Raw genomic sequence first — 23,460 nt, 5'->3', positions numbered from 1 at the left:
TAACCAGAGACACCACACACCCCGGCCACTCCCTGTTTGACCCGCTGCTGTCCAGCAAAAGGTTCAGGACACTAAAAACCAGAACAAAGAGGCTGAGGAACAGCTTCTACCCCAGAGCTGTGGCCTCCATCACACCACTCCCACAGAACAATGACTGAAACTGTGAGCACACACAAGGACTCAAATACTTGCACTAATGGCACTTTGTGCATTACTGTGATATTCTGGTGCTGCTGCAACTTATTTTCCGCTACTTATCTATTTAATACCGTTTTTCTATTGCTGTCTTGTTTTTATCTACCGCTTTGTTTGATTGCCTGTGAGGAAGCCAAACAGTGTTTCATTATACCCACGTATAATGACAATAAAGATCATTCAATGTACCCACTGGCTAAAGTAATTTTTCCTCATCTCTGTTCTAAAGGGACATTCATCTATTTTAAGGCTGTGCCTTCTCATCCTGGAGTTCCCCAGTATAGGAAACATCCTCCCCATATCCACTCCATGTAGTCCTTTCAATATTCAATAGGTTTCAATGGGATACCCCCTCATTTTTCTAAACTCCAGTAAGTACAGGCCCAGACCTATCAAAAGCTCCTTTCGTAGTATATTATTATTATTATTATTTCATTTCTTTTGTATTTACTGTGAATGCAGCAAGAAAATGAATCTCGGTTCTATATGGTGACATAAATGTACTTTAATAATATCTTTTTTTGAACTTTGAGGGATTCATTTTATCGATGCTATTCCACCAGTTGTAAGGAGATTGTGTTAACATGAGCTGCCTTTCCTACAGATTGTTGTTGGTGCAATTGTAGATACATTGAAGACCGCATTCCCTCGAATAGAACCCCAAAGTCCGACGGAAGAACTGGGAGAATGTGATGTAGATGGAAAGTCTCAAGGAGATGGAAAGAAAGCTACCAAGTAGGTACCTGTAAAACACAATAAAGGCTTTTTAGTCTTTGAAATCTTTTATTACATAAAGATGAAGTGCCCTCTTCTCATTACTGCCATCAAGGAGGAGAGGGAAGAGGTACAGGAGCCTGATGACACACACTCAATGATTCTGAATGAACAATGATCCCATGAACACTAACTCACTTTTTTTCTTGTTTGTTTTTATGTATATATATATATTTCAATTCTTCCAGTCCTCCCTACTCCCGTTTTCACCGTATACTCTTTGATGCCCTGGCTAATCAAGAACCTATCTATCACTGCCTTAAATGCATCCAATGTCTTGGCCTCCACAGCCATTCGTGGCACCAAATTCCACAGATTTACCGCCCTCTGACTAAAGTAATTTCTCCGCATCGCTGTTATAAATGGACGTCCTTCAATACTGAAATCGTGCCTTCTCGTCCGAGACTCCCTCCTACCATGGGAAATAACTTTGCCATATCTAATCTGTTCAGGCCTTGTAACATTTGGAACATTTCTATGAGATCCCTCCCTCATTCTCTTGAACTCCAGGGAATACAGCCCAAGTGCTGCCAGATGTTGTTCATATAGTAACCCTTTCATTCCTGGAATGATTCTCGTGAATCTTGTCTGAACCCTCTCCAATTTCAGTATATCCTTTCTAAAATAAGGAACCCAAAACTGCACACAAGTGTGGTCTCACGAATGCCTTATAGAGCCTCAACATCACATTGCTGCTTTTATATTCTGTACTTCTAGAAATGAATGCCTACATTGCATTTGCCTTCTTCACCACTGACTCAACCTGGAGGTTAAAACTAGGACTCCCAAATCCCTTTGCATCTGTGCATTTTGAATTCTCTCCCCATCTAAATAATAGTCTGCCTGTTTATTTCTTCCAGCAGAGTGCATGACCATGCACTTTCCAAAATTGTATTTCATTTGCTGCTTCTTTGCCCATTCCCCTAAACTATCTAAGTCTCTCTGCAGGCTCTCTGTTTCCTCAACACTACCTGCTCATCCACTTATCTTTGTATCATCGGCAAATTTAGCCACAAATCCATTAATCCCATGGTCCAAATCATTGACATATATTGTAAAAAGCAGTGCTCCCAACACTGACCCCTGTGGAACACCACTGGTAATTGGCAGAATAGGATCCCTTTATTTCCCTCTCTGTTTTCTGCCGATTAGCTAATGCTGCACCCATGCTTGTGTTACGTTCCCAGTAACCGGGTGACTTACCAGCAAAGATAGAGAGGTCTGCTGAAGTCTGATGGTACTATTTTCAAACGTTTTTATTTATAAAGGGGCACAAACGTATGGTTAATACAAAACATTCAGATCATATACGTCGTCAAAACTCAATCTAAAGCACAGGTATAGTAATAATCAATCAGAAATAAGCTCTATCATTGTCTAGGGGATAATACTGAGTCCAATAGAATATAAGAGTCTCTCAAAATCTGCAGGCTTTCCCGTTTTGGGAACCACTGGCATTTCACGTGTTGGAGAGAGAGAGTGGTGAGAAAGAAGGAACACTTGCCCGTCGTCTTTGCGAAGCAAATCCCTGTTGTTAGTTAAAACGGTTTTCCTTTGGTTTCAGCCACAGACTCCCGATCCGGAATCTAACGCACGTGGCTTCCTTCAAAATGGCTTCCCGCTCCGACGGGAAGCGCTATCGTGTCTTCTTCGTGTGTCTCCTTGGTGCGTCTGAGGCCCCGCCTCGGCAGCCCACCTTTTATCTGGACTGGCAGGGTTGTAGATGTCAATCAGGGTGGGGGTGAGGCAATCTTTCCCCCATCACCCAGCCCACGTTTCCCTGAGGGTTTGCACGTAGTCCAGTCCCTTATTCCACAAAGGTGTCTCCCAAGACAATGGCCATGTCCGTGGCTTTTGTCTGGCTGAGAGGCCAGACCACATTCCAAACCGTAAGGCTTCTCTCTCTCTCTCTTGCAATTCTCACAAAGGAGGGGGCTGGGGTCATAACACCTCCCCTCTTAAAAGTTTTTTACCAGCGGTTAAAAACAAGTTGGTACAGAGTCGTACAGGATTTTTGGAACCTAACATACTACACAAGCTTTTCTCTTCACAGAGTACTACCGTTATACATTCAAGTCAGTATCTAAACAGGTAACAATTACAGTGCCCCTTTCTTTAATATCTTAACATCACGTACAGTACTAAAGTCTTGTAGCATCAAATTTCAGCTCAATAACCACCTATTTATTTATTTTCTTCAGCAACAAAACTAAGGAGGTGTGATCTTAGCTTAGGTGCATCTACAAAAATTTATACAAATACTAATCGTTTCAGTCGTGTTATTTCACCGGCAGGTCTCCAAAGGGGTTGTCTTTATTATTCACAGGCTTTGGCTCAAACCCGTACAACCGGCGTTGCTGTTTAAAAATGGCATTTTCTATTAACCATCGCCTCTTTTCCGGTGAGTCCCCCCGTGGGGAACTTGAGTAATTTGGCGAGGTACTCTCCCGCCTTTCCTTTCCACGAGGGTTATTCTCTTAACTCCGTGTCCCCAACCAATTTCCACCCAATTCTTTAATGCTACACAGGTAGTTAACCCTTTTGTCAAGACCATGCAGGCTGACGTGTTTCAGTTCAAACCTTTTTCTCCGGCCGCATTTAAATTTCGGCTTCCTCACAGCGCTTTCTTGAATAACAATAGCGTGTGAGGCACCCTTACATTCCAAATCAACCTGTAATCGATGCGCAGGCATCAATCTAGACTTTAATTTTTTTTCCTTCGATTTGGGAACTACAGATTTACCGTTCTCCTCCACAACAACAGTTATCTCCCCATTCGTAAACTCCACATTAACTCTGAACACCCCCTTCAGCACAACCATCGGGGAACTCACACTTCCCAAGGTTAACCCTTTCTTCCCCGAACCAAGTCTATCTGACCCAAAAGGACGGCCGTCTCGTCCAGCTGAGTCAAATACCTCAGACTTTTTCTGAGCTCCGTGACTAGGTTCAGGACCACGTGCATCCCCATCTTGGACACACTCAAACGGGGCATTGGCCTCTTCCAGGCTTTCAATACCCGTACCCTTTTCAAATTCTAAATTCCCCTGATCCTCCCAGTTACTTTCTGGGCAACTCACTTCCGGAGTAAACTCAACCCCGTGGGCTGAAGCAACCTCATCTGCCAACCCAGCAGACTTCTTCAAGGTAATGGCATCCTTTTCATCTAGGACTGCCCTCATTTCATTATCGGGAACACGTTTAGAATTTACAACTTCTTCAAACAGTTTTGCCAAACCAGACAGATCATCTATGTCCAACCCTGGACCTTTTAACAGCTTTATCTATTTCTCATCTTTATTTCCTACCTCTAGGACCTTTTTCTTTGCTAAGGGAATATCTACCTTCTCTCCCTTACCCCCTTTTACGTTACTATTCCTCGTTTTACCACCCTCGAAACCCTCGTGGCACAGGGTCGGTAAAGACGTCTGGGCCACATCAAAACTGGCCAATTTTAAACTGCTCCCGTTCTCTGCTGCCGCTCTCGACAGGCTGCGAGTGTCCGCGCATGCGGGATAGCTCGGGGACTCTACGGGCGGGGCCTCAACACGCACCGGTCGGCGGGTCATAGTCATGGTTGACCAAATCCTTCCCCCGGCTAAATCGTTCCCAAGGAGGACGTCCACGTCAGTTCTCGGGAATTCTGATGGCACCCCCATTTCAACTGATCCATACACCAGCTCACAATCCAAAATGACCCTACGCAAAGACACCCTTTCTGTCCATTTTCCTATTCCTCTCAGGGTTACCTTGCCCGTCGGAGGTCTGAATTGTAATACGTTACGGCTAATTAATGATAGCTCCGCCCCCGTGTCTCTCCAAATCCGTACGGGAATTGGTGGGTCCCCCTTCCTCACAGACACGGTTCCGTGTGACAGATAAATCTCCGACCCCTTGCGCTCTCTGCTCCCCGGGGACCCTCTTGCCGATTTTCTGATTACCACTGCACACCTGATAGGGATCGCTGCTTTCCCTCTCTCTGGCTCCTTTCTCGGAGCAAAGCATTTAGATGCAATATGACCCACCTTTCCACAATTAAAACAGGTCAAGCCAGGACCTCTCCTGCCGTCTTGCCTCTCCTCCTCAATTTTACCACTAGCTCCCAGCGGGATCTCCGCCTCAGCCGGCGGGCTTTCTCCACCATTCCTACGGTCTCTGGGAACTTTTTGGCGAGGAAACCTTTGTCTTGTGGGTTAGGGCATATTCATCTGCGAACCTAGCAATTTCTGAGATGGACTGATTCGTCCTCTCATTCAAATACATCCGGATCTCTTCCGGAACACAACCTTTAAATTCCTCAATCAAAAATAACTCCCTGAGACGCCCATAATTCCTGGCCACCTTTTCCGCGGAGCACCAACGGTCCAAGAGCACACCCTTCTCATGGGCTAGCTCGGTATACGTTTGATTCCACCCTTTCCTTAAATTTCTGAACCTTTGTCTATACGCTTCAGGTACTAACTCGTAACCCCAGAGAATGACCTCCTTTACTTGGTCATAATTCCCTTCCCCTTCCGGGGGCAACGCTGCATATGCCCGCTGTGCTTTCCCTCGTAACACACTTTGTAACAACGCCACCCACTGCTCTCTGGGCCACTTCTGATTCACTGCCACCTTTTCAAAAAGCAAGAAATAACTATCAACATCCGTCTCCTCGAAGGGGGGGAACCAACCTCAACGCCCGACTAACATCAAACCCCTCCTCTCTCTCTACCCCTTTCTCTCTTCGCTCTTGCCTTCGCCTGTCCAGCTCCAACTCATGGCTCCTTTGTTTCTCTTTCTCAGCTGCTTCCAGCTGCTTTAACTGAAGCTCATGACCCCGTTTCACCTCTAATTCCTTTAGTTTGAATGCCTGCTCCCTTCCCTTTTCCTTTTCTTTCTCAGCCCGTTCCTTCTCAGCTGCTTCTAGCTGCTTTACTTTAAATTCATGTTGCAACCTTACTTTCTCCAACTCTAACTGATCTGTCCCACTCGCTAATCTCTTTTCAGGGATATTTTCCAAATCCTCAGCTGCAAACACCTTCTTCCCAATGTAATACTGAGTTATGACCCTTCGCACTTCCTGCTTTTTCATTGATGACCTCACCTCTGTGAGGTCTAACTCCTTTGCCAGATTTACCAAGTCTAATTTGGTAGCCGCCCCTAGCGCCTCTACAGTCGGGTTTCTCATAAATTCATCCACATCCATCTTTGCTGGTTTCCTGTCTGGCTACCTGCGTAACCAGATTTAAGTTTGGACTTACAGCCCGATTCACTGACCCTCCCCTTTGATTTCAAATCCAGGACGAGTACCCCACTTGTTACGTTCCCAGTAACCGGGTGACTTACCAGCAAAGATAGAGAGGTCCGCTGAAGTCTGATGATGCTATTTTCAAACGTTTTTATTTATAAAGGGGCACAAACGTATGGTTAATACAAAACATTCAGATCATATACGTCGTCAAAACTCAATCTAAAACACAGCTATAGAAATAATCAATCAGAAATAAGCTCTATCGTTGTCTAGGGGATAATACTGAGTCCAATAGAATATAAGAGTCTCTCAAAATCTGCAGGCTTTCCTGTTTTGGGAACCACTGGCATTTCACGTGTTGGAGAGAGAGTGGTCAGAAAGAAGGAACACTTGCCCGTCGTCTTTGCGAAGCAAATCCCTGTTGTTAGTTAAAACGGTTTTCCTTTGGTTTCAGCCACAGACTCCCGATCCGGAATCTAACGCACGTGGCTTCCTTCAAAATGGCTTCCCGCTCCGACGGGAAGCGCTATCGTGTCTTCTTCGTGTGTCTCCTTGGTGCGTTTGAGGCCCCGCCTCGGCAGCCCACCTTTTATCTGGACTGGCAGGGTTGTAGATGTCAATCAGGGTGGGGGTGAGGCAATCTTTCCCCCATCACCCAGCCCACGTTGCCCTGAGGGTTTGCACGTAGTCCAGTCCCTTATTCCACAAAGGTGTCTCCCAAGACAATGGCCATGTCCGTGGCTTTTGTCTGGCTGAGAGGCCAGACCACATTCCAAACCGTAAGGCTTCTCTCTCTCTCTTGCAATTCTCACAAAGGAGGGGGCTGGGGTCATAACACTTGTAACTTCCCTGTAATTCCATGGGCTCTTATCTTGCTAAGCAGCCTCATGTGCGGCACCTTGTTAAGTCCTTCTGAAAATCCAAGTACACCACATCTACTGCATCTCCTTTGTCTACCCTGCTTGTAATTTTGTCAAAGAATTGCAGTAGGTTTGTCAGGCAGGATTTTCCTTTCAGGAAGCCATGCTGACTTTGGCCTATCTTGTCATGTGCCTCCAGGTACTTCGTAATTTCATCCCTAACAATCGATTCCAACAACTTCCCAACCACTGATGTCAGGCTAACAGGTCTATAGTTTCCTTTCTCCTACCTCCCACCCTTCTTAAATAGCACAGCAACATTTGCAATTTACTAGTCATCCGGTACAGTGCTATATCTATTGATTCTTGAAAGATCATTGTTAATGCCTCCGCAATCTCTCCAGCTACTTCCTTCAGAACCCGAGGGTGCATTCCTTCAGGTCCAGGAGATTTATCCACCCTCAGACCATTAAGCTTCCTGAGCACCTTCTCAGTCGTAATTTTTACTGCACATACTTCACTTCCCTGACACTCTTGAATGTTCGGTATACTGCAGATGACTTCCACTGTGAAGACTGATGCAAAATACGCATTCAGTTCCTCTGCCATCTCTGCATCTCTCATTACAATATCTTCAGTGTCATTTTCTATTGGTCCTGTATCTACCCTCAACTCTCTTTTACCCTTTAAATATTTAAAAAAGCTTTTAGTATCTTCTTTGATATTGGTTGCCAGCTTCCTTTCATAATTCATCTTTTCCTTCCTAATAACCTTGTTAGTTTCTTTCTGCAAGTATTTAAAAGCTTCCCAATCCTTTACCTTCCCACTAGCTTCGGCTTACTTGTATGCCCTCTCTTTTGCTTTTACTTTGGCTGTGACTTCACTTGTCAGCCACGGTAGTGTCCTTCTTCCATTTGAAAATTTCTTCTTACTTGGAATATTTTACACTTCCCTCATTTTTCGCAGGAACTTCAGCCATTGCTGCTCTGCTGTCCTTCCTGCTTGTGTCCTTTTCCTGTCAACTTTGGTCAGTTTCCCCCCTCAAGCCATTGTAATTTCCTTTATTCCACTGAAATACAGACACATTGGAATTTTGCTTCTCCTTCTCAAATTTCAAAGTGAATTCGGTCATATTGTGATTACTGTTCCCTAAGGGTTCCTTAACCTTAAGCTCTCTTATCACCTCCGGATCATTGCACAATACCCAATCCAACACAGTGGATCCCTTAGTGGGCTCAACAACAAGCTGTTCCAAAAAGCCATCCCTACAAATTTTCTCCCTTGAGGTCCAGTACTGGCCTGGTTTTCCCAATCCAGTTTCATGTTAAAATCCCCAACGATTATCATGACATTGTCCTTCTGACATGCCTTTTCTGTCTTCTGCTGTAATTTGTAATCCACGTCCCGGCTGCTGTTTGGAGGCATGTATACAACTACCATTAGGATCCTTTTGACCTTGCCACTTCTTAACTCAACCCATCATAGAGATTCTACACCTTCCCGTCCTGTCATCCCTTTCTAATGATTTAATATTATTTCTTATATACAGGGCCACACCACCCCCTCTGCCTACTAACCTATCTTTCCGATACACCACATATCCTTGGACGTTCAGCTCCCAATGTCAACCATGCTTTAGCCAAGATTCAGAGATGGACACAAGGTCATACAAGTCAATCTGTTGCTGAATTTCAAGATCATTCACTTTATGCTGCATGCATTCAAATATAACACTATTTGTTGCTTTCGGTTTTAATTGCACAATACCTCTATTGCCCTGTAAATCATTCCACTGGCTGTGATTATTCCCTATCCCCTGCTTGTCCTTTCTATCATCTCTGTTGCACGCTATCTTTGATTTATTTCTGTTTTCCCCTTCCTTAGCCCTATCACTCCGGTTCCCATCCCCCTGCCAAATTAGTTTAAACCCTCCCTAACAGCTCTATTAAATCTGCCTGCTTGGATATTGGACCCCTTTGGGAGATGCTGAAGATGTTCTATAGGTCAGTTGTGGAGAGCGCCCTCTTCTTTGTGGTGGCGTGTTGGGGAGGAAGCATTAAGAAGAGGGACGCCTCACGTCTTAATAAGCTGGTAAGGAAGGCGGGCTCTGTCGTGGGCAAAGTACTGGAGAGTTTAACATCGGTAGCTGAGCGAAGGGCGCTGTGTAGGCTACGGTCAATTATGGATAACTCTGAACATCCTCTACATAGCACCATCCAGAGACAGAGAAGCAGTTTCAGCGACAGGTTACTATCGATGCAATGCTCCTCAGACAGGATGAAGAGGTCAATACTCCCCAATGCCATTAGGCTTTACAATTCTACCGCCAGGACTTAAGAACTTTTTAAAAGCTATTATTAATGCTTTTTGAGATGGTGATTTAGATGCATATCATATTTTTTTTTACTGAGTTAAGTATTGTATGTAATTAGTTTTGCTACAACAAGTATATGGGACATTGGAAAAAAATGTCCATGGGGATGAATAAAGTATCTATCTATCTATCTATCAATTGTAACCCGTCCGTTTTGTACAGGTTGTTCCTGCCCCAGAAGAGGCCCCAATGATCCAGGAACACGTAGCCCTGCCCCCTACACCAGTGTCTCAGCCACACATGCCTGATCATGCCATTCTTGCATTTGCTAGCATGTGGCACAGGCAGCAATCCTGAGATTACTACCCTGGAGGTCCTGCTTTTCAGCTTCCAACCTAAGTCCCTGAATTCTCTCTTCAAGACCTCCTCCCTTCTACCTATGTCATTGGTACCAACGTGTACCAAGACTTCCGGCTGTTCACCCTCTCCCTTCAGAATACTCTGCACCCGATCCAAGACATCCTGTACCTTGGCACCTGGGAGGCAACACACCATGCGGGTATCTCTATCAGGCTGACAGAACCTCCTGTCTGTTCCCCTCACTATGGAATCTCCTATGACTACCGCATTCCTCATCTTCTGTCCCTTCTGCTCCACGGAACCAGGCTCAGTCCCAGAGACCCGATCGCCATGGTCATCCTCTGTCGGGTCACCCCCCCCCCCCCCCCCCAACTGCATCCAAAACGAGGTAATGATTACTGAGGGGGATGGCCACAGGGTGCTCTCTACTATCTGAGCTCTTCCCTTCCCTGACAATCAGCCACTTGTTTAACTCCTGCAGTCTACAGGTGACTTAACTCCCTGTAGCCCCTCTCTATCTCCTGTTCACTCTCCCTAATAAGCTGTAGGCCATCAAGCTGCAGCTCCAGATCCCTGACACGGTCTCTGAGGAGCTGCATCTCGGTGCACCTGGCGCAGATGTGGCCATCTGGGAGACTGGAAGATTCCCGGGATTTCCACATCTGATACCCAGAGCAGAGTACTAACCCTACAGACTTGCTCTCTATTCCTCAAAAAATTCAAGAAAAAAAATGGAATCCACTTACCTTGCTGAAGCCCAAATGAGCCAAAGCTGTACCACTCTGAGTCAGACCACTCTGTTGATGATCGCTCAAGAGACAAAACCGAACAGAGTTCTATTTAATACATAAACACAAAGTACACTGCAGATGCTGTGGTCAAATCAACACATACAAACAAGCTGGATGAACTCAGCAGGTCGGGCAGCCTCCACTGAAATGAACAGTCAATGGATGCTGCCCGACCTGCTGAGTTCATCCAGCTTGCTTGTACGTGCTACTTTAATACATGAGGTACAAGCGAATTTCCATTTGACACTTCACAACTCCAAGGATCAATCACTTTCTCTGTGATTTCCCTTGTCCGTTTGTCCCCGCTCCCTGCAATAAGCACAAGTACTATACCTGCCCATTCACCTTACCCTCAGCACTGTTCAGGGCCACAAACAATCTTTCCAAGTGAGGCAACACTTCACCGGAGAATCTTTTGGGATCATCTATTCTACCTGGCGTTCCTGGTGTGGCCTCCCCTGAATCATGAGACCTGAAGTAGATTGTAGGACTGCTTTGTCAAACATCTCATCTCTATCTGCAACATGAGGGTTTCCCGGTGGCCAGCCATTCTAATTCCATTCCCCATACCCAATTCAACATGTTGGTCTATGGCCTCCTCTATTGCCATGGTGAGGCCACTCTTAGGTCTATGCAGCAACAGTTCATATTCTGTTTGGGGGTCCTCCAACCTTATGGCATGAACATTGATTTTTCCTTCCAGTTTAAAAAAAAAAATCCTTTCTCCTTCCCTCTTCTTCTATTCCCTACTCTGGCCTCTTGCCTCTCCTCACCTGTCTTTCACTTCCCCCTGGTGCCTCTCCTTCCCTTTCTCCTATGGTCCACTCTTCTCTCCTATCAGATTCCTTCTTCTCCAGCCCTATACCCACCTGACTTCACCTATCATCTAGCTAGTCCTACATCCCCTCCCCCACCTTTTTATCCTGGAGCTTTTCCTTTTCTTTCCAGTCCTGAAGAAGGGTCGCAGCCCGAAACATTGACTCTTTATTTTTCATAGATGCTGCCTCACCTGCTGAGTTCCTCTAGCTTTTTTGTGTGTGTTACTCTGGATTTCCAGCATCTGTAGAATCTCTTGTGTTTATGACTGCCAGCTTTTCAATTCATCCCCTCCTCTCCCACCCACCTACCTTCCCCTGCACTTGGCTTCATCTTCCAGTTTGTACTCCTTCCCTTACCCCCACCGTATTCTGGCTTCTACCCCCTTTCTTTCCAGGCCTGGGAAGGGTCTCAACCTGAAACATCAACTCTTTATTCCTCTCCACAGATGCTGCCTGACCTGCTGAGTTCTTCCAGCATTTTCTGTGTGTTAATTTGGATTTCTAGTATCTGCAGAATCCTTTGTGTTTAAGAAATTGTATCTTATAATTTTTTCATATATGTTTGAAAGTATAAAATCTCTTTTTGACATCTCAATTTCTAAAGATGGGCATAAAGATTAGCTTTATTTGTCACATGTACATCAAAACATACAGTGAAATGCATCATTTTGCATCCAAGGATAGTGCTGGGGACAGCCTGCAAGTGTCACCATGTTTGTGGCACCAACATAGCATGTCCACAACTCACTAATCCTAAATGTACGTCTTTGGAATGTGGGAGGAACCTGGAGCACCCAGGGGAAACCAGAATCAGGTTTAATATCACTGACGTCTGTTGAGAAGTTTGCTGTATTGTGGTAGCAGTACAGTGCAATACATAATCTAGAAATTACAGTAAGAAATACATATAATTAAATAAATAAGTAGTGCAAAAATAGTGAGGTAGTGTTTGTGGGTTGGTTTATTGTCCATTCAGAGATCCGATGATGAAGAAAGAAGCTGTTCCTAAAGTGCTAAGCGTGGGTCTTCAAGCTCCCACACCTCCTTCTTGATGATAGCAATGAGAAGAGGGTGTGTCCTGGGTAATTGGAGTCCTTAATGGTGCATGTCTTTTTGAGGCATTGACTTGTGAAGAGGTCCTCGTTATTAGGGAAGCAAGTGCTCATGATGGAGGTGGCTGGAGTTAGCGGTCACGGGGAGAACATACAAACTCTTTCCAGTCAGCGATGGGGATCGAACCCGGTTGATGATCACTTAAATGCGATTGCACTAACTGCTACGCTACCATTTTGTGTTAGTAATTTATGTATTGATTTTGTGCGCGTGTTCCAATCTTAGTGCTCTGTTAAATTATTATTAGTTTTGAATTGTCTACGGAGGGAAATAGATTGATGACTCTTTGGGTCAAGATTCTTCATCTGGATGGGGTATCAACCTGAAACGTTGACATGGAGCTGCATGCCATACTGAGTTCCTTCAGCACTTTGTATTCCACTGTCTGTCCTCTTTTGTGCCTCTGGTTATGAACAGTGGTTTTTACATCCTGGTTAAATGTGAGTTTTCTCTTAAAGTCAAACTGAATATCAGGTTGAACACCGGGCTGTCCTTAGAACTGAAGGCTGCTGTCGACAGATATCGGAAAGGGAGTGTACAGGCCACACATATTGATGCTTTGCTTCCCACTGACTTTATTTTTTCCAGATCTCGCCTAAGGTTTGCTTCCAGTAAGATTGCTCCAGCACTAAACGTTGGAGACATTCAAGCAAAAATCACATACTGCTACAATGAAAATGCTGTAAGTCTGCAATTATCTTGCTTTATTCCTGCAATAAAAGCCAAACATTGAAAGTCGTTCATTATCGCCATGTGTGGTCCATGAAAGAACTAATTAGCAAGACCTTTCTGACACTGATTTTATCTCCCAATAATGTTCTCTTTGGGATTCTGAGTGTACTTCAAACATATGATGTATCTAAAAGAAGACTATAAAATAGAAGAACAGAATTAGGCCATTTGGCCCATCAAGTCTGCTCCTCCATTTCATTACAGCTGATCCATTTTCCCTGTCAACCCCCATTCTCCTGCCTTCTCCCCATAACCTATCATGCCCTGACTAATCAAGATCCTATCAAACTCCACCTTAAATGCCCCCAGTGACATGGTCACCACAGTTCAACACCTGGCTAAAGAGTCTTCATTCTAAATGGATGTCCCTCTATTCTGAGGCTGTGCCCTCTGTCCTTGACTCCCCTACTACAGGAAACATCCTCTCCACATCCACTTTATCCAGGCCTCTGAACATTTGATAGGTTTCAATGAAATCCCTTCTCATTCTTCTGAATTCCAGTGAGTAAAGGCCTAGAGACATCAAATGCTCTTCATACCATAACCCTTTTAATCCCGGAATCATTCTCGTAAATTTCTTCTGAACCCGCTCCAAAAACTGCTCATAATATTCATAAGTGAGGCCTCACCAGTGCCTTATAAAGCCTCAGAATTACATTCTTACTTTTATATTCTGGTTCTCTTGAAATGAATGCTAACCTTCCTCACTACTGATTCAAACTTTAAAGTAACCTTTAGGGAATCCTGCATGAGGAGTTCAAAGTCCCTTTGCACCTTGAACTTTTGAATATTCTGCCCATTTAGAAAATAGTCTACATTTTTGTTCCTTCTACCAAAGTGCATGACCATATGCTCCCTGTTATTGTTCTCTGTCTGCCACTTATTTGCCCATTCTCCTAATCTAAGTCCTCCTGTAGCCTCCCTGTTTCCTCAGCACTACCTGCCCCTTCACCTGTCTTTGTATCATCTGCAAACTTGGCCACAAAACCATCAATTCCATTATCCAAATCATTGGCATATACAGTCGGCCCTCCTTATCTGCGAGGGATTGGTTCTGGGACCCCTTGCGGATAACAAAATTCACGGATGCTTAAGTCCCTTATTCAGCATGGCTCAATGCAGTTGATCTTAGGACCCAGCGGAACCCAAGTCCTTATTTAACCTGTCTCAGTGCGGTGGACCCAGCGGCAGAGATTTTCGTGAACAGTGTTTCTGTTCACGAAAATAATCATGATAACGATTGAAAATAAAGTGGAAATAATAAAGCGATCGGAAAGAGGTGAAACACCATCGGTCATTGTAAAAGCGTTAGGCTTCGTCGGTCAACGATTGGAACAACTTTAAAGGATAAAATGAGAAAGCTACAATTATTACTAAGCAACGCAGTTGTTTAATTATTGGGTTTGGTGGGTTTGGGTTTTGATCCTCACATCAACCCGGCACGGTGGAGAGCGCCCTCGATAGCAATCTGTCACTAGATCGAACTCAGGAACTTCCCGAGCCCAGCGCTGAAACATGCGTTCTTAAGTGTTTTAATGCATAGAAAGGTAAAATATATACTATATACGAATGCAAATGTTTGACTAATTGATGCTAAATAATACTGGATGTACCTGTTCCGACTTACTTAGTAAGAGAATTTCCAATTTTTTTCGATCCTGATCTATGATAACCCACGCACATCCTCCCGTATACTTTAAATCATCTCTAGATTACTTATAATACCTAATACAAAGTAAATGCTATGTAAAATAGTTGTTATACTGCATTGTTTAGGGAATAATGACAAGAAAAAAGTCTCTATATGTTCGAACAACAAGTGCTGGAAGAGCACTTACGGGTTTTCGCGATTCACGGTTGGTTGAATTTGCGGATAAGGAGGGCCGACTGTAATATTAAAGGAAGCGGTCTGAACACTGACCCCTGCAGGACACCACTAGTCACTGGCAGCCAATCAGAAAAGACTCCCTTTCTTCCTACTGTTGCCTCCTGCCAGTCAGTCAATACTCTATCCATGCTTGTATTGTTCCTGTAATACCACAAACTCTTATCTTGTTAAGGCAGCACCAAAATTGAACTCTGAACCCTGACTCCCTAAACTGTAATAGCATTTTAGTAAACAGTTTGCTACAATGGCACTCTTGTTTCAGTGTAGTGTTTAAAATAGGGCTCTGAGTTTAAAAGGAGTGCAATATATGGCACCATGATGTTTTTAAAGGGAATGTGGGAAATATGTGCCCAGTGAGTTTAAAGAGAGTATGTGAAATCAAAGATCAACTTAATTCACCCATAGGAGAGTTCTAGTTTTTAACTGCTATCTTGTGAATATGTAGCCCATAATATCATGTCTTAATGGACTAGTTATAATGTTGTTTTCTTTTTGTATGGTGAGTTTGTGGAAATATAATAAAGCAGCTCATTAGTATTATTTTTAAAAAATTAATTTCTGTATTTTAACACAGATGGTATTACAAATTTTTCAAAGGAAGGAAATTAATTTGGGAGGGGAAATATTCAGCAAAATTATGTAGAACTGTTATATCTTATATTTTGCAATGATACTATAGAAAGTGTGCAGAGGAGATTTACAAGTCTGTTGCCTGGATTGGAGAGCATGCCTTATGAGAATAGGTTGAGTGAACTTGGCCTTTTCTCCCTGGAGCGGTGGAGGATGAGAGGTGGACTGATAGAGGTGTATATGATGATGAGAGGCATTGATTATGTGGATAGCCAGAGGCTTTTTCCCCAAGGCTGAAATGGCTAACATGAGGAGGCATAGTTTTAAGGTGCTTAGAAGTAGGTACAGGGGTGATATCAGAGGTAAGTTTTTCACACAGAGAGTGGTGGGTGCGTGGATGCGCTTTTAGCAGCGGTGGTAAAGGTATATACAATAGGGTCTTTTAAGAGACCCTTAGATAGGTACACGGAGCGTAGAAAAACAGAGGGCTATGCAGTAGGGAAATTCTAGGCAGTTTCTAGAGTAGGTTACATGGTCAGCACAACATTGTGGGCCGAGGAGCCTGTAATGTGCTGTAGATCTCTTATGTTCTATGTAAATCATATACAATAGACAGTAGATGCAGGAGTAGGCCATTTGGCCCTTCTAGCCAGCACCGCCATTCACTGTGATCATGGCTGATCATACACAATCAGTACCCCGTTCCTGCCCTCAGTGCAGGAACAATACAGTGCCTTGAAAAAGTATTCAGCCCTCACAACTGTTTTTGTATTTTGCTGTCTCATTTTCTAAATTTAAAATATATTGAAATAAGACTTTTTGAGCTAATCTACAATATTGTACATCATGTCAAATCAAAAGAAAAATTCAAGAAAAATTCCAAAACCTGTTAACAATTTACTAAAAATAAAAAAACAAAATTGAGGTTGAAAAAGTATTCATCTTCTTTAGAATTACTACACTAACTTTCCTCAAATGCATCATACTGTTTTGCCTTACTAACTCACCTAATTTGTTGATGTAGAAAATTGGAGGATCACCTGCTTTCAATGAATTCATAGGAATAAAAACCCCCTCTCCCTGTAAGGTCCAGCACTATGGTAGATTTTCAACTGACCAAACCAAATTTTGCTCCATCCCATTGTGCAAAGCTAATATAAAGACATATCCAAAAGACTACTTGATCTTGTTACTAAGTGACTGTTTGTTTTTATGCAGTTATCAGAAGGCCTTTCCATAGCAGGCATGGAGGACTTTATTTCTGAACAAGAAAAGCTGCTGGGAAGAACACAACAGAACTTGAAGGGAAGGGCGACAAAAGGTGAAGCAGCTAAAGAATATGGTTCCTTGGACAAGAGGCTGCAAAGTAGTGAGCCATCTTCCAACCAGTACCTAAGTTCTGGTAAGCATTTGACCCTGACTACTCACTTGGTGTTGCTTTGTATTTACTTGACAACAATTGTTATACCGCACCTTTAAAATAACAAACCATCCAAAGACAATTCCAACAAGCATGTGAAACTGAGATACAAAAACAAATGCAAGGGATTCCGGAAATGCAGAGCAACACATACAAAATGCTGGAGGAACACAGTAAACCAGGCAGCACTTATGGAAAAGAATAAATAGTTGACGTTTCAGTACAAGACCCTTCATCGTGCTCAAAACATTAAATCTTTATTCCTTTCCATCGATGCTGCCTGACCTGCTGTGTTCCTCCAACATTTTGTGTGTATTACTCTGGATTATACATAAATAAATGTTAGTCTGGATGATCAAAAGCTAGACCAAGTGATGGGCTTTAGGAAGCATCCTGAATGTAGTAAGGAAGTTAAAGCAGTGGAGAGCTTTATGAAGAGAATTCCATCATTTATAGCCTCTCTGTCTGGTTCCTGCACTGTTAACAAAATCCACTATAAATAGAAGGAATATTATTCATCTTAAGCTTGAGATTCTGTGAACGCTGGAAATCCAGAGCAACATACACAAAACGCTGGAGGAACTCATCATGTCAGGCAGCATCTATGGAAATGAATAAACAGTTGACATTTGTGCCCAAAGCCCTTCATCAGCAGATGGATTTTTCATCTTCTATTTATGAATGTTGTAGCTTTGGGATGCAATGTGGAACAGCTCAAAAAACATCCTTTGCTGTTTATTTCAGTGTTGACATTAAGATTAGGGCACTATGGTTAGCATAATGTTATTATAGCTCGGGGTATCGGAGTTCGGAGTTCAATTCTATAAACAAGTTTGTACTTTCCTTCCCGTGTGTGACAATGTGGGTTTCCTCCAGATGTTCTGGTTTCCTCCCACAGTCCAAAGACATACTGGTTAGGTTAATTGGTGATTGTAAATTGTCACATGATTAGGCTAGGGTTAAATTGGAAGGGCCTGTTCTGTGCTGCATCTCAAAATAAAATAAAAGGATTGCCCGAAACATTAACTCAGTATTTTTCACTTCTTCAATGATACCCAATCCCTAACAAAAAGTTAGATATGGCCCTTGTGGCTAAAGGGATCAGGGGGTATGGAGAGAAAGCAGGTACAGGGTTCTGAGTTGGATGATCAGCCATGATCATACTGAATGGCGGTGCAGGCTCGAAGGGCTGAATGGCCTACTCCTGCACCTATTTTCTATGTTTCTATGGTTTTTTCAAAATTCTCTTTGGTCCAAAGTTTCTCCAGCAATTGCTCTGTTCTGCAACTAGTTCGGAAATATTTTTTTTCTTTAACTGCTCAATTAACTTGAAAGATCAAAGGTACTGTGCAACATGCACAAAATGCTGGAGGAACTCAATAGGTTATCTATTGCCTCAATAGGCATCTATGGAGAGGATTAAAGAGTTGACATTTTGGGCCGAGATCAAGTCTTGGCCCCAAATGTCGGCTCTTTATTCCTCTCAATAGATGCTCCCTAACCTGCTGAATTCCTCTATCATTTTCTATGTGTTGCTCTAGACTTCCAGCATCTGCAGAATCTCTTAAGGTCCTGTGTCATTTGGGCAGTCTTGGTCTCCACCCTATCACAACCATTTTCTTAGTTTCCTCAACCACCTCCCTTCCTCCCTTTTATGACTGAACAAAATTTGTTTCCCACTTTACCAGTCTTGATGAAGGGTGTATTCCAAATGAGAAACACACATAGTAGCTGACTCTTTAGAACCCTTCTGTAGAGTTATTTTGAATCAGACAAAGAGTGATCCAACCAAGACTTCAGTGGTGGAGCTGGCAAAAGATGATGACACATCAGAATCATAGTGAGGAAGGCTGCAGCAGTGCGGGGTCCCCAGTCATCTTGCATTCCATGTCATTAGACCCTGACCCTGATATGTCACAGACTGTGTAGTGGCTACCTGTGCATCGGCCTTTCCACATTAACGTCATACTTGTCTCAAGCAGACGCACCACTACTGCTATTTTCAGTACTTAAGTTTTGCAATTACATTATTGTTATAATGTTTTTGGCTTTGCACTGATGCAGATTTAGTACACTGAAATTGCCAAGCCAACATTTTGATATTTTAAACAACACACACAAAATGCTGGTAGAACACAGCAGGCTTGGCAGCATCTATAGGGAGAAGCGCTGTCGACGTTTCGGGCTGAGACCCTTCGTCAGGACTAACCGAAAGGAAAGATAGTAAGAGATTTGAAAGTAGTGGGGGGAAGGGGGAAATGCAAAATGATAAGAGAAGACCGGAGGGGGTGGGATGAAGCGAAGAGCTGGTAAGGTGATTGGCGAAAGTGATACAGAGCTGGAGAAGGGAAAGGATCATGGGACGGGAGGCCTCAGGAGAAAGAAAGGGGGGGGGGGGGAGCACCAGAGGGAGATGGAGAGCAGGCAAACAACTAAATATGTCAGGGATGGGGTAAGAAGGGGAGGAGGGGCATTAACGGAAGTTGGAGAAGTCAATGTTCATGCCATCAGGTTGGAGGCTACCCAGCCGGTATATAAGGTGTTGTTCCTCCAACCTGAGTTTGGATTCATTTTGACAATAGAGGAGGCCATGGATAGACATATCAGAATGGGAATGGGACGTGGAATTAAAATGTGTGGCCACTGGGAGATCCTGCTTTTTCAGGAGAACCGAGCGTAGGTGTTCTGCGAAACGGTCTCCCAGTCTGCGTCGGGTCTCACCAATATATAAAAGGCCACACCGGGAGCACCGGACGCAGTATACCACACCAGCCGACTCACAGGTGAAGTGTCGCCTCACCTGGAAGGACTGTCTGGGGCCCTGAATGGTGGTGAAGGAGGAAGTGTAAGGGCAGGTGTAGCACTTGTTCCGTTTACAAGGATAAGTGCCAGGAGGGAGATCGGTGGGAAGGGATGGGGGGAACGAGTGGACAAGGGAGTCGCGTAGGGAGCGATCCCTGTGAAAAGCAGAAAGAGGGGGGGAGGGAAAAATGTGTTTGGTAGTGGGATCCCGTTGGAGGTGGCGGAAGTTACGGAGAATTATATGTTGGACCTGGAGGCTGGTGGGGTGGTAGGTAAGGACAAGGGGAACCCTATCCTGAGTAGGGTGGCGGGTGGATGGGGTGAGGGCAGATGTGAGGGAAATGGGAGAGATGCGTTTGAGAGCAGAGTTGATGGTGGACGAAGGGAAGCCCCTTTGTTTAAAAAAGGAAGACATTTCCTTTGTCCTGGAAAGAAAAGCCTCATCCTGAGAGCAGATGCGGCGGAGACTGAGGAATTGTGAGAAGTGGATAGCCTTTTTGCAAGTGACAGGGTGGGAAGAGGAATAGTCCAGGTAGCTGTGAGAGTCTGTAGGCTTATAGTAGATATCAGTAGATAGGCCGTCTCCAGAGATGGAGACAGAAAGATCAAGAAAGGGGGAGGGAGGTGTCGGAAATGGACCAGGTAAATTTGAGGGCAGGGTGAAAGTTGGAGGCAAATTTAATGAAGTCGACGAGCTCAGCACGCGTGCAAGAGGCAGCGCCAATGCAGTCGTCGATGTAGCGAAGGAAAAGAGGGGGATGGATACCGGTATAGCCTTGGAACATGGACTGTTCCACAAAGCCAACAAAAAGGCAAGCATAACTGGGACCCATACGGGTGCCCATGGCTACACCCTTGGTTTGGAGGAAGTGGGAGGAGCCAAAGGAGAAATGATTGAGAGTAAGAACTAATTCCGCTAGACGGAGGAGAGTGATGGTAGAGGGGATTTGGTTAGGTCTGGAATCCAAAAAAAAAACCGAAGAGCTTCGAGACCATCTCAGTGGGGGATGGAGGTATATAGGGACTGGACGTCCATGGTGAAAATAAGACGGAGGGGGCCAGGGAACTTAAAATCATTGAAAAAATTCAAAGCATGAGAAGGGTCACGAACATAGGTGGGAAGAGATTGAACAAGGGGGGATAAGACAGTGTCAAGGTATGCAGAAATGAGTTCAGTGGGGTAGGAGCAAGCTGAGACAATAGGTCTACCTGGACAGGCAGGTTTGTGGATCTTGGGTAGGAGGTAGAAACGGGAAGTGTGGGGTGTGGGAACTATGAGGTTTGTGGCAGTGGATGGGAGATCCCCAGAGCTAATAAGATTGGTGATGGTATAGGAGACAATGGCTTGGTGCTCCTTAGTGGGATCATTATCAAGGGGTAAATAAGAGGAGGTATCAGAGAGTTGTCGCTGTGCCTCGGCCAGGTAGAGGTCAGTACGCCAGACAACAGTTCCCCTTTATCAGCAGGTTTTATAGTGAGGTTGGGATTGGTGCGGAGGGAGCAGAGAGCAGAGCGTTCGGAAGGAGTGAGGTTGGAATTGGAACAGGGTATGGAGAAGTCAAGAAGGTTGATGTCCCGTCGGCAATTAGCAATAAAGAGATCCAGAGCAGGTAGAAGACCAGAGCGGGGTGTCCTTCCAGGTGAGGCGGCACTTCACCTGTGAGTCAGCTGGTGTGGTATACTGCGTCCGGTGCTCCCGGTGTGGCCTTTTATATATTGGTGAGATCTGACGCAGACTGCGAGACCATTTCGCGGAACACCTACGCTCGGTCCGCCAGAAAAAGCAGGATCTCCCAGTGGCCACACATTTTAATTCCACGTCCCATTCCCATTCTGATATGTCTATCCATGGCTTCCTCTATTGTCAAAATGAATCCAAACTCAGGTTGGAGGAACAACACCTTATATACCGGCTGGGTAGCCTCCAACCTGATGGCATGAACATTGACTTCTCCAACTTCCGTTAATGCCCCTCCTCCCCTTCTTACCCCATCCCTGACATATTTAGTTGTTTGCCTGCTCTCCATCTCCCTCTGGTGCTCCCCCCCCCCCCCTTTCTTTCTCCTGAGGCCTCCCGTCCCATGATCCTTTCCCTTCTCCAGCTCTGTATCACTTTCGCCAATCACCTTACCAGCTCTTCGCTTCATCCCACCCCCTCCGGTCTTCTCCTATCATTTCGCATTTCCCCCTCCCCCCACTACTTTCAAATCTCTTACTATCTTTCTTTTCGGTTAGTCCTGACGAAGGGTCTCAGCCCGAAACGTCGACAGCGCTTCTCCCTATAGATGCTGCCTAGCCTGCTGTGTTCTACCAGCTTTTTGTGTGTGTTGTTTGAATTTCCAGCATCTGCAGATTTCCTCATGTTTGCTATTTCGATATTTTGCTTTGTTTCCCTTGACTGGTGTCAAAACTGGAACCTGCTATTTCACTGAAAGTGGCAAGTGGTGAAGAAGGGCTGCTTTGCTTTTTATAGGTCAGAACACAGAGTATAAAAGTTGGGAGACTATGATGCAACTTTATAAAAGGTTGGTTAGACTGCACTTAACCCTCCCCACTACTGAACAAATCTACAAGGAGCGTTGCAATAAAAAAGCAGCATTCATCATCAAGAACCCCACCAGGCCATGCTCTTTAATCGCTGCTAACGCCAGGAAGGAGGTACAGGAGCTTCAGGCTTCACACCACCAGGTTCAGACACAATTATTACCCTTCAATCAGCAGACTTCTGAACCAGTGTGGATAACTTCACTCACCTCAACCCTGAACTGATACCACATGCTACAGAGTCGCTTTCCAAGGACTCAGCAACGCATGTTCTCAGTATCTGTCTGCCTATCTATCTACTATTTATTTATTTTAGCAACTTTACAACTTTATCCTGTCCTCAGTGTTATTTATTTATTTTGCGCATTGATCACTTTTCATTGATTCTATTGTATTTCTTTGTCCTATTGTAAATGCCTGCAAGAAAATAAATCTCAGAGTTGTATATGGTGACATATGCGTACCTTGATAATAAATTTAGTTTGAACTTTTGTCTGGTTGCCACATTCTAGACTGAAGTGCTTATACTGGAGAGAGTGCAGAGGAGATTCAGCATAATATTGCCTCGATTGAAGGATGTTAATTTGATCTTGGAATAGGTTAAAATTTGCCCCAAAATACCTCTACTGTGTTGTGCTGTACTGTTCTATGTCCTTTGTGAATTATGGGGAAAGGATGGGTTTGTGTTCCCTGGAGTGTAGGAAGCTGAGATCTGTCCTGATAGAAGTATAGAAAATTATTAGGGGCTTAGGTAGAGTAGATACATCAGAATTTTTTTCTTTCTGTGGTGAGAATCCCAAAACCAAAAGGGCACAGGTTTAAAGTGGGAGGAGGGAGTTTCAAAAAGTATTTGAAGAGAGATTGTTATCAGGAACTTGCCACCAAAGAAGTTGGTGATGTTATATACAACACCAGCAGAAGTGGTGGATGAAGATTCAATTTCACTATTTAAGAGAAATTTGGATAAGTACGGGGAAGGGAGGAGTATGGTCCAGTTGCAGGTTGATGGGACTAAGCAGATTAGGGACTGTAGTTTTGATGGGCTC

At 44.2% G+C, this 23,460-nt stretch overlaps 1 protein-coding gene across 3 annotated transcripts in view; it reads left to right on the top strand.

Annotated features, from left to right (window-relative positions):
* The window catches only part of snx19b (sorting nexin 19b), a 206,328-nt gene that overhangs the window by 17,062 nt on the left and 165,806 nt on the right, over nt 1-23,460 (top strand). For all 3 annotated transcript variants that reach the window (XM_073029578.1, XM_073029581.1, XM_073029580.1), the window contains exons 5-7: nt 800-930; nt 13,047-13,140; nt 16,867-17,050. In XM_073029578.1, the coding sequence (XP_072885679.1) occupies nt 800-930; nt 13,047-13,140; nt 16,867-17,050 (409 nt within the window). The remainder of the gene's footprint in view (nt 1-799; nt 931-13,046; nt 13,141-16,866; nt 17,051-23,460) is intronic.

This window comes from Hemitrygon akajei, chromosome 26 (genome assembly GCF_048418815.1).
Source record: "Hemitrygon akajei chromosome 26, sHemAka1.3, whole genome shotgun sequence".
NCBI classification, from domain to species: Eukaryota; Metazoa; Chordata; class Chondrichthyes; order Myliobatiformes; family Dasyatidae; genus Hemitrygon; species Hemitrygon akajei.
The sequence above is the reverse complement of the archived record's forward strand: the minus strand, read 5'-3'. Positions and strand labels throughout refer to the sequence as shown.